This window comes from Barbus barbus (genome assembly GCF_936440315.1).
Source record: "Barbus barbus genome assembly, chromosome: 22".
Lineage (NCBI taxonomy): Eukaryota > Metazoa > Chordata > Actinopteri > Cypriniformes > Cyprinidae > Barbus > Barbus barbus.
In genome coordinates, this window is record NC_136750.1 from 3,159,117 (window position 1) to 3,176,358 (window position 17,242).

Sequence of the window (17,242 nt, forward strand, 5' to 3'; positions counted from 1 at the left end):
AATATCCCATTCTGAAACATTTCTAGCATAAACGTACAATGTAAAGAACATTTCCAGTAGCATTTTCGTCGGTCAGGCGTGGATCTATTCTGAATGATAACTTTTGGCAAAGTTTAATCTAGGAGCAAAGATATATAATTTTTACTATAAAAGTACGGAGAGATCACGATTGCTCACAGTCTGAGTACGCACAAGCAACATCGGAGTGAAAGGACAGGCAGTTTATTTGTATAAGTTAGGGATTTTTGAGAGCTCGCATCCAGTTTTCTGCGATTACATGACTTTGTTCTCATGTTACAATTAAGCGCGGGAATGATTAAAATAACTGAAAGGCAGCACCTCTGTCCTGCAAAGCTCATGCTCCTTAAAATAATATGTTGGAAGAGGCATGCTGTACATTAAGAGTGTGACCTGACTGTGACCTGTTTATAAGTGACAGTGAACACGTGACAGTAGAAACTGCACAGAACACATGAGTGTTTATGCACTGGATTATTGTAGAGGCATAAATATAAATAAGTATATTACAATAGTTTGCACTCATGCTAAAATGCACCGGATGCTGGATTTAATATCAGCCGTGTTATTTGTGATCTTGTGATGATTTGCTGATGATTTAGTGTAGTATGCTGGATGGAGGGGGAGTGTGTGTTGTGTCTGGGACTCTACAGTAAATGGATCGTTTCATCCGCCCATCCTCTCGCACACAATGCTGACCTGAATAAAGCAGCAAATGAAACGCTGGCTTGCGTTCTCATCTCAGCGCCTGTGTCCTGCTGGGAGGTTTTCCAGGCCACCTTGTTAAAATTTCTACACACCAGAGATGACATAACATTAAAGAAAAACAGAATTGAAACTACTGTAGCTTAGAATGGACATGTGTGTCTGGAAACCTATTTCCTGTGTACTTTATTGAAAAATATAAATGGGACTTTGGAGTAACAAGCACTGTAAATCATACAAGGGAATAAAAGTGTGGATGTTCTCGTTTCTTTCATACCCATTTTTTTAATACTTTTTTATGTTATGTATTTAATTATATGCTTTAAAACATAAAATGTTTTTATTTTTGTATATTTTGGCATGCTACGTGTATGACTGTCGATTTAAAACATTAATTGCTTTAACCAATTTTGCCATCGTAGCAATTCAAGCTTCATGTTTTTACACGTTCCACCTGTATGTTATTTGTGAATCAGCAGTAATCGACTGCACTTACTGAGAGCAGACAGCACAGAGGAAGACATTCAACAACAGCTAGAAGAAGAACAGAAAGGAGAACAATGCAGTTGTCTTAAGACACATTTCTCAAAATTATAATTACTGTGTGTAAATTGTTTCTTAATTTACTGATATAATGAAAATTCTCCTGAAAAATAATAATGAAAATCATCTGAACACAATGATTTTTATAATTATTTATTAAAGTTATCATTATAAAAAAAAAAAATATTCAAGCATAATAAAAACAAATACTACTATACATAAATTATAATGTACAAATATATATTATATTAATTATATTATATTTTTTGCATTGCAATACAATTACAGTTACAATAATTTTTGCATTACCGTGCAAGTACTGTATTTTACATATTATATTACACATTATATTTATGATTATTATAATCAAATATTATAATTTACAAATTATATTTATTATATAATATATTTTTCATGTTAATGACAGTATATTTTCTTGCTTTACATTTTTGATGGTATGATAATTTACAAATAATATCATTATATTTTATATGTTTTGCCTTACATTTGTGGCAGTGCAATATTTTCTTATTTCAATACAAAAATTATAATTTACGAATTATATTAGATTTTTTTGCATTAAAATTATGACAGTATAATATTTCACATTACATTACAAATATTATATTATGTTATTTACAATTATGACAGTGCTTTTCAGTAATGAGAATTGGGGGAGAATGTTCTTAAGTGTTATGAAAATAATTTGAAAATGATAAATATATTTTTTCAATATTTGGATACCTGTACATGAGATTTTCACTGGCAGACATTACAGGCAATCCAAAGGGTCAGAGTGACTGATGTAGTGTAGGTTAAGTAAGTTTTTTCCCTCTTTTATCAGTTTCTTCAGCAGTTTATCCTCAAGTGGTTCCTCTGCATTTTACTTGAGTTTCCTGTTCAAAGCATTGTTGTTTTACGCTTCCTGGTTCATATTCTCTGCCTAGTTCAAGTTCTGGCACATGTCCTTTGTGTCTGTATACTTCATGTCTCATCTAACATCAAACACTTTCTAATTATAGCATGCCAAATTAGTGAAGATGAGTAGCCCTCAGTCTCATACAGCAGTTGCCCTCAGTCTGGGAATGAAGGGGAATCCTGAACCGCTGGTGTGGAAGTGTTGGGATCTAAGTGAGATTACAGGCTCATCTCTGTGGGCGTTACATCAAGCAGAATGTGCTTTCTCGCTAGCCTTTCATCACACGGCCCCTCCAGCAATCAGAGGGGAACCTTCCTCAAACTCCTGCTGTGAGTCTCCGCAGAGAAACACACATGCTGGTTACGAAACAAAACTAAATCGCTCATGATATCGACGAATGCATTAATGGAGCTGAACTATTTCAGGCACAGGGTTTGATCTGACTCTGCGATTACTCTCTAATCATTTCTAGAGTTTAGAGAGCGACAGATAAAATCAAAGGGAAGAACGAACTGTCCAGATGCTTCAACACTCAAAAGCTTGATGAGATCAGTCTCTTATTACAATCGTTATTGCAAAGCAAGTATGGTCAGAAACTGCCATTTTTTATGTAGCGGCGATACATTGACACATTTCAGAGTAACCCAATCCTGTCACTATCTGTCAACATAACAGTTCGCTCGCAACCTGAGAGTGGCTTCCTGCTGTTCTGCAGCGGAGAAATGAGGAATGGTATTGTTCAACATTATACATTTTCTCCTCTCATTTGCATTTTGTATATTGATTTAGTTGCTTCATTAAAAAAAATCAGATTGAATAATCAGATACTGATGTTAGTTGTTTTCATTTGGAGTATGGCCTTTGGTTTTGAGTGCCGTAGGCCAGAGCAGTTTAGTGGAAGTGATTGTTTAAATATTGGATGTCAACTGGATTGTATTTGAGTTTCTCAGTCCTGGGTCAGCGGTCAGGGTGTTTGGCCCGCGGCCTCTTTAAATTACTCTCATTGGGCTGTTTACTCTAGTCAGGCTGGTGTTTGCACTATCTGCTCCTTTATCGCTCTCATCTTCAGCTAAACACTGCCCCTGTAGTATAAAATCATTTGACAGTTTGTGATGAATAAACATCTCTAATGATTTATAGTAAAACCACAGTGGCATGTTTTAAATCTAGGTGCTTTTTTCAGTTTGAGGTTATCCCCAGTACTTTTCCAAAGCACAATGAATACTCTGTCATTATTCACTCACCCTCAAGTCAATTCAATCCACATGGCACTCTTTCTTCTGTGCAACACTGAAGGAGATAGTTAGCTAAATGTATGACCAAAAAAACAAATCTTCCAAACTGCTCATGTCGTTTGAAGTAACATGGTATTTTATTGTGAGAAACAGGCTGGAATTTAAATTATTAACTAGTTTGGTTACGAGACGAGCAAGAACCCACTGCGTTCAGCACCACTGACGTCAAACCATATATGAATTAGGGAATGTGAATGCGATTGGGAGCTGAAGTAGACAAGAATATTTCACACAACGCAAACATAAGACTTATCCTTAAATAAACCATGTTATTACTGTATATGGGAATAATATACTTTAAAATAATATATTTAACCTAATGTAATGTTTTAAGACTTAATTACATGTTATTTACAATTAAATGTAAATAGTATTATAGTTTATTAAATATAAATGCTATTAGTTGAATTTAAGAGTGTTTTGACCCACTTACTGTAAGTAGGACTTAAGTATCTCTTTATATGTAATTTCATATTTACTTATTTGTCCTTGAATTATAGGTCTTGCTGAAAGTACTGACAAACATTTAAGCTAAACTAAAATAACTTTAACTTTAAAGTAAAACTTAATTGGCATTATTTCAAGCGCACTTTTTAAAAGTGTACTTAAGTGTGTTAAGCAGTCATGAAAGTGTCTCTATTTGAGTGCATTTAAGGGGCCTTTTATGTCATTTGTATTATATACAAGTATAGTCTTACTTTATATACCTTTAAAAAATATATAAATAAAAAATAATTGTACAAATATAAATTTGAAGTACACTACAAGTGCACATTCAGTACGATGAAACATCATTTTCACAAGGATATAGTAATATGGACTACCGTTATAGTACTTTTTATGATGGTTTTTTATAAGACTTCATAGTCATTTATTTTCACTGTATAAAATGTAGCATGCTACTATAAATAGAGAGATGGGGACGGGATTGGGAAAGGTCCGCGAGTCAGGACTTGAATTTGAGACGCCCGAAGCGCAACGCCGCTACACGTTAGAGCGCTGCCCACAAGGCTATCAGCGCTGACTTATTTTTATTTATTTATTAACTTTTTTGTGAACAGTTCTGTAGCATGCTTTGCAAAAAAAATAATATATATATATATATATATATAAGACAATACTGAAACTGATAGAAAGAATCAATTAAATCTGGATTTTTTTCTTGTTTTAGTTTTTCTGCTCATTCAGTAGTTCATTCAGAAATCCCAGTTCAGTGTGTAGTTTCAGTGTGTGTTCTGATGAGTACTGTATGCATGTCTGAGCACTCTCTCACAATTACTGTGCTTCACTTTTTTTTTGCTGATTCATCTGTGTGTTCGGTGGTGCATCTGGCTGTGTCTTGCGTATAAATGTGTCCTTGTGACTGTTTGTGGCTTCGCATGCATTTTTAAAAATAGCTTTGTGTTAAACAGCTTTACAACTTCAGTCACTGGCATCTTAGTTACCTGGCATCCTATCACCTTACTCCAATCTGTAGGCTGAGGGCAGCTGTACGTGCCAGAAGACTGAGATGCAGAGCATTGTGGGAACAGCAACCTCAGGAACATGACCAATCCACAATTCCTTGTTGTTGGATAACCAGACAGTACTCAGGAGAGAGTTCCTGGCACCTTTAACAAAACACACACACACACACACACACACACAGGTCATTTCCATAGTCTAAGTGTTTATGCTTGTGTCCATGTGCGTGAGACTGTCTCGGACCTACTACGGGGAGTCCTGGGGTACTGTTACACCGATAGCCGCCCCTTATGCATGTTTCATCTGCTGGGAGGAGAAAAGAGCCTTCCTTTGTCATCTAATACGGCTGTAGGCCACACACGTTCCTGTCATTTTCACTCACTTCCACAAGATCGTCCACCCAAACTCCATCAAGTGCTCGTTGTTGGGTAATTGTGCAGCTAAAACAAGAAGAAAGAGCTCAATCGATCGTCAAGAAAGGACTCTTCAAAGTGCACTGGCATTCAGACAACTCTTGGAGTACTCAAGATCAACTTAACACCTCAGATTCCTCTTGAATCTTTAACCTCAGACAGTTCCCCGGTTAGCCTCTCACCTTCCCTGGAAGCGGGGAAGTAACCGTTTAGCATCTTACCGGTGATCACAGAGGCAGGGGTGGTGAGCTTGGAGCATGACGGACACCCTTCGGCCGCCGTCGCTCCAGGTGCACGAGCCCAGCCACGGAGAGGAGGAGGGCGGCGGGAGCGGAGGCGGTCATGACAGCCTCGTCTGGTCCAGCTCATCCACCCCCACCCTGCGGCGCCGACGCTTTAAGATGAGACGAATGAAGAAGCTACCCAGCGAGCGGGAGCGGATTGAGAATGGGCTGCTGCGGCACCCCGAATCACGCTCGGCTTCCAAAGAGTACCTTCAGCTGCCCTCCATCGAGATCACGCCATCCAGCGACGAGGACGCGGCCTGGTCGAACAGCTCCACCCCAAGCGCCTCGCCCCGGCGCAAACGCTTCCTGCTTCGCAAGTGGCTGAAGGTGCGAGAGAGGAAGGAGCAAGGCAGTGAGAGCAGGTTGGTGTTTCAGGCATGCGGTTTAGTAGGCCTATGTCACAATTGGTGACTTCTAGCAACAAGTCCTCCTATTTTAGGACAGTTTGACTGACATAAAATTTTTGGAAGATACCAGTTAGCTTTTAGTATTTTATTCTGTAGGAATTGGCTTAGCTCTAATAGAGTGCGGAGATGGCTTACTTTTGTAGGCCACCCCAAAAGTTTGCATCACCCTTATTCTTTTGACAAAAACCCAATCAAATTTTTCAGTTAGCTTTAGCATAATTAAAGAAAAAAGCTCTTCCACCAACTTCTAATTTAAGTGAACTTAAAACAATCTTCACATAAAGCCATTAGAATAATGTCATATTTACCTTTGCCTTTCAGCAAGTAGGAAATATATATAAACTGAATAAAGTTATCAACGTGACATACATACACATGTAGTTGATTTTTTGGTGTTTGGCTTAGTGTTATGTTAGAAGTATTATAATACTCATACCTTTTGTTGTTTTAATATTTTGAATTGTTTTTAGCTTATTTAATTTTTTTTCATTTAAATGTTTAGTATTGAAATGTTGTATGCATTTGTCAATTTTATTTAATTTCTTTATTTTCTTAAATGTGTGTATGTATAGTATTTACAGAGTTTTGACTTTTAGTTTTAGTTACTTTTTCTTATCTGTAAGTCGCTTTGGATAAAAGCGTCTGCAAAATGACTAAAAGTAAAGTAAAGTAAAAGTTATAAGAATCATTCAGGCAGGATAGAGTACTAGCTACAGGGAAACCATCTTTAACAATCATATATCATGTGCACTCATAGTGAAATCTCAAATAGCACCGGCTGGGAAAGAGAGACAGTGCCTCTATTGATGCTTTGACAGTAATTTGCACTGGGAGATTGAGAAGCCACAAAAACTGATTCGGCTGGGATATTAAAAACAATATTTGTTTGCCTCTGATGATTTGCATCATTTCGTGTCAGGTTTCATATGCAAGCTCTGTGCCACAGCTACTTCTAGGCAGAATGCGAGTCCTTGAGCAATGCACTTACTGTATATCCGGGGTCTCTTTGAAGGTTTCTTTGAACAAAATAGGACTGCTAAAGGGAAACGTTGTTTCTTTACAGAGCCCGTAATGTAATTTAGTGTTACGAATTTAATTTTGTGTCTTTAAAACAATGAGAGGAAAATAAATTGCATAACAAAGTCTGTGTTGCCTGTGTGATGGAGATGTCGCTTTAAAGCTCATGCGGGTTCAGACCAGAAGTATAGGAGAAAATATGAAAGAAGGGAGTCAGAGAAAGTGTGGTGTAGAAAAGGTCTAATAGCAGTTGTGTTGCATTTGGGTGATTTCAGTGAAGCATTTTTTTGTGATGCATCATGCGTATAGTGTATACGGTGAAACTTGGTGCATTAAATGTAGAATATAACTGATGTGCACTCACAAAGTCACAGATGGGCAATTCTGATTAATTTACAATGCATTCAGTTATTATGCAACTTTTATTTTATTAAGCTATTTTTGGGTTATGTACATTTTTTTTGTGTGTGTGTTTTTTAATTATAGCAGAAATGTGCAAAGTTCAAGTCAAGACCACCAGACAAACCTTCACGGTTTCATATTAACCAGATGATGTAAGATCAGATCAGGTTAATATGGTTGAACACTGGAAACACGAGACTCAGCATTGTGCTCACTGACCTTTAGACTGTGAAGCCAGAAGAAAACTACATCAATACAACCCGTTATTCTTATTTCATGTTTTTGTTCATTATATCGTGTTCATTTTGTTCAATGTCTTTTTGTGTGTGTGTGTGAAACAGGCCTGAACAAGCATCACTGTGCCCATATTATTCACAATAATAAGCCCAAGCACACAGAACGCTCTCGCCTTGCACCATTTGTGCAAGTCATACACCAAATGTTAGGCTTCTTACAGTAACGTTTTCTGTTATTTTTCAGCAGTGTGGATTTACAGGAATGTATAGAGGCCGACTTCAATATCCTAGCAGCTAGTTTTGCACATTAAAGCATTGACTGTATAAACGTTACAGTATAGAATTGAAACTTTTGCAGCTTTTGTTAGCACCCATTGTTAATACATTTGTTTTAAAGTAGTTAATTACCAGAATCAAGTCTTTGATACGGTAGTACTTTAATATGATCATCAAGACATATAATATCACTTTGGATATAATATCAATGTTTTATTCCATTTTTAGAGCGGGACATAGACATGTGATTTGAAAGGCACTGAATGGCAGATGCACAGCTGTACTGTTATATAATACATGCTCATTTTTAATCTCTTCTGTCAATTATTGACGAAGCAAAATGCAAGTTATTAATCATAAGAGATTTTAAGACTGATTTGATGGGCTGAGTATATTCTTTTGAATTGAGGGTCCTTGTAGCACAAATGAATGTTCCAGGATATGCGTGAAGTGTTAAAATGTGATATAAAAGTGTCTGCCAAATGCACAAAGGTAATGTTAATCATTGAATTACTGTATAGCAACGCAGACATTTTGCTCTTGAAATGATCTGAGAAAATCACACTCTTCCAACAAAGTGATACATAAATAACAGTCCAGATAACAGGTTTATCCTGTTTATGTCAGTTATTCCTTTTTCCATATGGTGTGTTGTTGTTGTGTTTTTAGCAAATATTGTATTACTCTTTACATTAGCGTCAGTGTTTAATTTTTTATTTTGTACATGCGTCATTTCTCTCACTACAGTGAAGCTACAGGTCCATGTAGATTTTGCAGTTTTTACACAGCATGAATTACACCTAAAGAGAGGTTAAAAGCCTAAAAATGAAACATCTGTCATCATTTACTCATTTTTAATTAGTTCCAAATTTGTATCAGCTTCTTTCTTCTGCCAAACACAAAAGATATTTTAAAGAATGTTGGTAGCAGTTGCTGATATCCATTGACTTCTGCAGTATGTATTTATTTATATATACTATGAATATCAATGGCTATTAGCGGCTATGAGTCAATGACAGATTTTTCATTTTTGGGTGAACTATCTCTTTAAGACAACACTGCATTGCTCCGTCAATGACAGATTTTATGGCACCCATGCTGAAACCATCTGCGAATGCTCTCTAGAGTTTTAATCACAGCAATTAAGCAATTCCTAAGCAGTCCACTTGTCTAAATCAAAAGCTTAATGCGCCAAAATCTTTTCAAAACTCAGAGTATGTGGTGAATTTATGTAGCTTAATGTTGAACATAGACAGCAGGTTAATCGTTAAACAGATTGCTATGCATACTGATATTTTCCTCTGTGAAGTGTCAGTTGTGCTTCAAAAACTCAGAAGCTGCCGTGATGCCAAATAAGACCACATTCATTATCCATCCAGCAGAAAGGTGGGAACAAAATTAGGTGTTTTCGAAGTGTCTTACAATTTGTTTGTCAGTAAATGAGACTTGATGTTTAGCAGATCATTTGCTCATGCAGCATGCAAAAAGTAGCCTTTTAAACTCAGATTCTGCAGCATGTATTATGTGTTGCCAAATCTATTGCATGACTTAAGAAGACTGTAGCATATGAGGCACTTTGATGGTGCTTCCGCATCCATTTTAATGCTTCATGGCTTCAGTCCCCATTTATTGTAATAGAAATAAGACAAGCACATATTTTGGAACAATACTGAATTTACGCTCGATTGAGTTTACAGCCAATATAGGAACAGTAGTTAAGGTATTTTCTTCTCGTATCTCACTTGCTTTCCTAATCTTTGTGTGATATTCTATAACATCTGAGTCTGGGTTCAGTAAGGTCTCTTATCTGGGTTTGTGCGCGCTATGTCTCATCTCGTAGAGATGCATCCAGACCTTCTGGTGCTATTTTAATGGGGAACTTATCTCACCTTCCAGCTGAGAGACTCTGTGGATGTTAATATTTCAGATATAGGTGTAGGTGTAAAATGGTTCTCACAATGCAAGGTTAAAGTCTGTGGGAAAGCCCTAAACTGAGTAGTCTGCTTGTTTAGTGAGCATCTGGATTGAACGCTGGATGATGAATTTATATTTATTTAGATACATAAATCTATTCACTATCATTCAAAGTTTTGTGTCAGTAAGATTTTTTTTTGTCAAGAAACATTTGTTTTCGAAAGAAATCTTTTATGCTTATCAAGGCTGCATTTATTTGATCAAAATTACAGTAAAATTTTGAAATATTATCACAATTTAAAATAGGTGTTTTCCGTTGGATTATGTTTGATTATGATACATTAAAATGTAATTTATTCTTGTGATAAAATCTGAATTTTCAGCATCACTACTCCAGTCTTCAGTGTCACATGATCCTGCTCATTTTTAGGTGATTACAAACTAACGTTGGCAAGTCTGTGAAAGGCGGTTTTGTAATTAAGAGAGCGGGCATGAACCTGTTTTCCCACTGGCGTTCCAGGTTTCCTGTGACTACACTGATTCAGCAGAGCTGACAGAGGAAACTGTGATGGAGAGACGCTAATGTAGCTAAAAGCAGATGACTTCCACTCATTGTTCTTTTATCTCTTGGTTATTTCAGTTGTGGTATCATTCACTCATCATTTACTGGGGAGAGTTAGGGTTATATGCTCTTTTCCAATACATGTTTGTATTGAAAAGCATGATACGTAGAAAGAAAGGCAGTGGGATGAGAAAAATAAATAGTTTTATATTTACACCATGTTGACCTATTCATGTGTGCTGCACTTGAAATAGAACTTTCTTTAAGCAGATGGTTTTGAAAGTTTTTAATAAAAAAATAAATAAAATACTATATCGTTGTAGTTACATTTGTAAGTCGAGCAGTTAAACGTTAAAAAATCTAAATCATTACCTTGAAGTGGTCAATCATACTCAATCAAGATTTTATTTTAATACTATTGCCTAAATGGCTGAGTAATTGGAGGTGTGGCCTTTGTAATTATTATCAGATGTATTTTAAATTTGTTGATGTTGTTTAAGCCAGAGGAATAAAAAAAAAAAATTGATTTCGCAAGTTTGTGCAATGTGCTGGATTTTTTTGAGTTGTGCTTGTATAATAAGGATATATTTTCATCATCGGACTACGTAACATTTCAAAAGGGCTGAATTTGGCTCGTGGGCCGCCATTTGAACAAGCTCGTTGTAGACCAGCGGGTTCCTAGTCTGACGTCAGCCTGTGCCGCTGGCCTGAAAGCACTCAGCAGCAGTTAAAACACACGAAGCGTCAGACAGGCAACTGTCATGAATGATTCAGAAGCGTTCTAGGCCACGTCCAGCCTCAATCCACTCTAGTTAGCAGGCAGCTAATACGTAAAGACTAATTCGGAGAAAAGTCCAGACCCTCAGGCATGTGCGCATAGACTCACATTCAGACGCAGGCTAAATCGCCAGTGTTTTATGCAAACAAGATTCGCCCACACAGGTCAAATGCTGTCCAACTGACCATAAATGAGAAATTTGCCTGCATAGTTTGAATTGCAGATATGAGTTTCCTGTCGGTGTGTCACCGCAACCAAATACCTGCACGCATCTGAGCGTGTCTCCCATAAATCCCTGCAGCTGATGGAACGAGGAGATCTAGCATACCCAATGGGATTGTTTGTGTACTTCATACTAGAATAGACAATCAGTTACTCTTCACTGCTTCAAATTGCATCACAATGTTGTAAGATTAAGTTTAATTTTAGGATGCACTGAAATTTTGGAACCAAGAGAAAAAAGGCAGAAATTCATGGCCTGAAAACAAAATATACTTTAAACTGAATCACTTATAGAGAAAAAAACATGGTGAAATGACAATGGTTTAATAATATTTATTGTGAATGGTAAATGTGTCGATAGGGAACAATACTAATGTAATAGTGACCAAAGAACAGCTGCTGATTGTTTTATAGCAAATAAGAAATATCTTTATAAATACAAATCACTGGAGATTTTTGATCTAAATAGCATGAAATTGAAAAGTAATGCCCTTGACTTTACTGCGTTAGTTTCAGAAACCTTAATAAAGCATGCCAGTGTTTTTCAGTAGTCAGCACTTGTTAATCTCCAGATGCGGCTTGGCTTCTTTCACGCCTGGGATTGTGTGCTGTTAATGGTGACTGCACCCTCTTGTGGAGAAATCATAGGAACACAATTATCAAAGAGAAAATAACACATGCAACTGACCGCGACTTATAAAACAGCCAACTTTCATAGCCATTTTATAAAACATATTACAAAATATTATGGTTTGTATTTTAGACTCTTCGCATGAAACCTTTGCTACACTACCATTATAAAGTTTGGGGTCAGTAAGATACTTCATATATATATATGCATTTTGTAGAATGTTTGCTAGGTGAAGAATTATTGTATTCTTTAATCAGCAGAAAAACTGCCAAAAAAGACATGATTCATGTCTTCCTCTGAGCCAGATTACAATTACTTGTTCAGTTCTCAAACCATTTTCACATGTATGGATGTTTCTGAAGGCATTATTTTATGGATGATCCTGGTTTCCACTTTTTCCACTTGAAAGTTAGATGAAAACTAGACTCTAAAGCACAAAACTCCACAAAAATTCCTTCATATTTAAATAGTACATTGTGTCCTATTTATATACAGGGCTTAAAGTTCTCCGGCACCGTGACGGATCTCTGTAATACAGAGCCGCAGCCCTTGTGAATGGAAAAGAAGCCTGGGTCTCGAGCGCAACATGTTGAAAAAGCCAGTAGCCCCTCACTGCAGAACAAAGATCCAGGGGGCGGGGTTGGATCCACATCTAGGGGGTGGAGAATGGTAGGTTTCTACCATACACTGCTCTGGGTGTATGTTCACTACTTTGTGTACACTTGGATGGGTTAAATGCAGAGCACAAATTCCGAGTATGGGTCACAATACTTGGCCACACACCACTTCCCCTTTAGGGGTGGGTTTAGGGATCGGGGGGTGGAGATATGTAATGTAAGGTGGGAGGAGTTTGATCTAGATCCAACCCCGCCCCCTGGATCTTGTGTTCTGCAGTGAGAACCATCTGGAAAAAATGGTCAAAGATGTCACTCTAGCACATATTTACATAGAAAAGCTAATTAAAAAGCAGCAGAGCTTTGTAAACAGCTCATAGTAATCACATCATCTCCTTAAAAACGATATGATTGCCAGAACAAATTTACCGGGATTTTTGAGAAGGTCCTGTTCACACATGATCTCCTAATGGTAACTTAGCGGTAATTTCCCAGTAAAGACTTTATGTGTGAAAGGGGCTTAACTCTTCCTCTGCATATGCTGTGAGTTTGGGTTACTTAACGGTCACCTCGGAAAACAGTGTGGATCATCACACTAGATTTGTAACGTAAATTTATATTCATTTATAATATTCTATGCCAACACAGGGTAATACATCAGAATGTGATTTGTTGTACATCGCGATTTCAAGATAAAAGTTTAAAACACCATGTAATTACTTGGTTCTGATACTTTATTTAAGCCAATTATTATTGCCTATTTGTTAGTTTATATGTAAATATAGTCATATTAAAACCTTGTTTTCACTTAGGTCTATTTGTATTAAAAAAATAATTTTCAAAATAATCAATTACTTGATTACCAAAGTAATCGTTAGTTACAGTTTTTAAAATATTTCAAAATACAACTGCATCGTTTTACTTTTTGTGATTCTGTCGTTGAAAATGACTTTAAAATAGTATTAAAATATCGTGAACCAAGTATCTTTTGTCTCATCTCGTGAGCTAAGTACATTGTCCTAGTGTTTATAAGCAGTGATATAGCTCATAATTTGTATGTGTATGATATAGCTTTCATGCTTCAGGTCAATCATAAGGAATAAAGAAAGCGATAACTTTGCCATAGTATCATTTCAAATGTTAAAGTTGCCACAGTCATTGCATTCTCTGCATGTGCTGCACTTTATTTGTACCATTTAGTTTTATTAGTTTATTAATTAGAATTTGAGAGATAATAATGATGTTGTTTGATAAGTGAGATCTCTGATTTTAGCCCTTGAAAACCAAAAAAAGTAGTGCTTAAAGTCCTTGAAAGTCCTGGAATTTAATTTTGCAGTATCTGTACGAACCCTGTTTAAGTTTCCAGTTCTTGGAGCATTTTATTGTTTTTGTTGTTGTTAATTGAACTGAACTGTAGTTTTCTGTAGTAAATTGTCTTTGTATATTTCCTATTTTATATTCATTTCCTAGTATTTAATTTACCATTATTTCTTTGGAACAAAACCGTTGAACAAAACCTGAGCCTAGTTACTAGTTAGTTTCAAGGAAAATCATTCAAATAATGTTCTTTTTTGTTTGCCAAATAATCCTGCGTATGTGTCCACTTCCGCAACCAAACCCCCACCCGGGAAAAAAGTTCAGGCTCAGGATTTTTTTTGCTTTAACCCCTGTATATATACAGTATATATGTATGTGAACATTCTTCATTCATATTTTATGTACAACTGTTTTTCTGACTTTAACTCAGCATCATGAAATTAAGTAATTTTAAAACTTTTTTTCCAAGGTGCAGGATTGTGTACTAATCAGAAATATTTCTTGAGCAGCAAATCAGCATATTAGAATGATTTCTGAAGTACCATGTGACACTGAAGACTGGATGATGCAGCTTTGCATCACAGAAATAAATTACATTTGAAAATATATTGAAACAGAGAACAGTAAAACCGTGGAAAACTGATCATATAAATTCTGCCTTGGTGCGCATATGAGACTTCTTTCAAAAACCTACCCCAAACAGTAGTGTAGTTAGACATGTGTTTAACGTTGTCACGTCAGGATGATTGACATTTATCAATATGACTCTTTTGCAGCAGTCAGCAGAGTAGTCAACAGAGCAGCCAGCAGAGCAGCCATGATGACGATTCCAGCCGCTTCCTGACTCCCTTCATCCGTGAGGACAGGTGAGTACACTGTGTGTCTGCATGTCCTGTACTTATCAGAAACATCAATAGTTAAAGTCAGTTTTAATAAATGAACTGATGTGCAACTGAGAGCTCAAGCTGCAAAGAAGAATCCTTACATAATGCTTTCCACTGATGTTCAACTCAGTGACTTTAACAAGCATCAAAGGCATAGAAACAGATTGAACAGCCAAGCTTGATCTGATAATAATTAAAGTATAAAGTTTTAAGGTGGCTGGCTGAATGGAAAAACCTGACAAATATCTGGTGATTCAAATATCTGCTCTGAAATGCCTTTTAGAAAAGGACATAAAACCTCTGATTTAATTCGATAGAGAGCAGATATTTGAATCACTGAAATAGCTGATGGCTCCCAATGTTAACAAGTTTCACCTTGTTGTAAAGTGTTACCAGATTATTTCTTTAAAACTAAATACCACTTGTTTTGATCATTTGTTATTTAATGTAAATATGTGTTTGCCTGATTATTTGTGGTTTAAGTATCCAAATACATTTTGGGGACACAAAAATGCATACATCTCTTTGTCAAAATCAAACACACTAAAGCCTGGAATACACTAAATGACTTTTAAAATCTGAAGACATTTTTAGACACTATTGGCATCATGCAGTCGCAGAGTTAGTTACAGAGAAAAACAGGGCATCATACAATAAACAACTGAGGATCATTCACACACAACCATGTTTTCAGGTCATTCCAAATGCAGAAACATGCATAGGAGATGTGACAAATGAAACATTTGTTGTAAAATCTGCTCTAAATACAAGTACATTTGATATCCTCCAACTGAATGGAATCACAGTCTTAGAGGCTTAAAGCATCATACACTTTTTGGTGTGTGTGTAAAATTGAAAAATCTGCAGACCGATTGTCCTTGCACACCGAGTCTGAAATGTTCCTATGCGTTTTTATATATATATTTATTTCATTTTTTCATATTCGTCATCGTTTCCTATCAAAATGCTTGTTAAAGATGCGGAGACGCAGAAAATCAAACCTGATCCAAATTTTTTTATGACAGACAAAAGTTTCGGAGGCAGTGTGTGAACGTGATTGACCCAATGTGAGGTTGTATTTATTTCTTTAACGTGCAAAAATGTCAGACGAGAATTTCGGACCTTGATTCTGACTTTCGGCAACTAGCAGACTGAAGTTTGGGACACAAATCTGGTGAAAATTCCTGTAGTGTATTCCAGCTTTACCATGCATCTTAAACTGACAAACATTCTGTTGATTTTCTCACAGGGCTGACAGCGGGGCAGACAAGTGTAGGTAAGAATCAAGACCACATCAGTAGCAGACAAGTGTCTGTGTGTCTGGTACTGTAGATATAGTTATCTTGATCCACATATCTCTGCAAACCTCAGTGCGATGGTTGTTTTGTTTGAGGTGCAATATCTCGGTGCCCCGCTGTACTTTTGTGAAGTTGAGCCCTGAATACAGTTGCAAGCTACGGAATGTCATTGTTTGCCTTTTTTATTGGACAGACAGCTCCGATCACAATGCATGGGAACAAACAGAGCGCCGTGCTCAGACCGGCTTGTCTAGGGCTTCAGCTTTTTCACTTTCTCTTGATTTCTGTATCTGATCTCTGAATAAGAAATAGCAAAGGCTAAATATTTGACCTGTTGTTGTGGGGATAAGCATCTGTAATTGTCCAGGAAGGTAAGTGAAGGCCAAACACAGATTAGATCTTGTGATGAGTCAGGAGAACTGAGGTTTTTAGGCAGTTTTGTGAGAATGGTTGCATCTGTTGGTGTGTTTTGTGCATGGAAATGTTCAAACCCTCTCTGTAAAACATTCTCCACAAAATTTTCATTTGTGGCTAGTCTGGCTACTGTACTTACATCTGTTTCCGAACAAAAAACAGTTTTTCTGCATCGGCTCTTGTAGAGAATTGCTGCGTGATTCTGTTGCTTTTTTCTATCTCTCTGCAGCTGAATATAAATATGCTTGAAGATGTACTTCACAAAACTTTCAAAGGTTTAAAGAACATGCCTGAGGACTTAAAGGGATAGTTCAAGTTATTCCAAACCTGTCCAAGGTTATTTTTCATGCACAAAAGAAGACATTTTGAAGAAGGTTGGTAACAAAACAGTTGCCCAGCAGCTATTGACTTCCAAATATATATATATATATATATATATATTTTTTTTTTTTTTTCGTACTATGAAATTCAGTTGCTAACTGTTTGGTTACCAACATTCTTCAAAATATCGTCTTTTGTGCAGGTTAAAAATAACCTCGGAAAGGTTTGGAATTACTTAAGGGTGAGTAAATGATGAAAGAATTTACAAATTGAATTGTCCCATTAAACTGAAGTTTTTGAAACCT

General features: G+C 36.5%; 1 protein-coding gene across 1 annotated transcript in view; it reads left to right on the forward strand.

Moving 5' to 3' along the window:
* Positions 1-5,752: 5,752 nt before the first annotated feature.
* The window catches only part of LOC306888724 (protein Aster-B-like), a 66,036-nt gene continuing 54,546 nt past the window's right edge, over positions 5,753-17,242 (forward strand). Inside the window, exons 1-2 of the mRNA XM_079447144.1 lie at positions 5,753-6,004; positions 14,807-14,886. Of these exons, the coding sequence (XP_079303270.1) occupies positions 5,759-6,004; positions 14,807-14,886 (326 nt within the window). The 5' untranslated portion in view covers positions 5,753-5,758. The remainder of the gene's footprint in view (positions 6,005-14,806; positions 14,887-17,242) is intronic.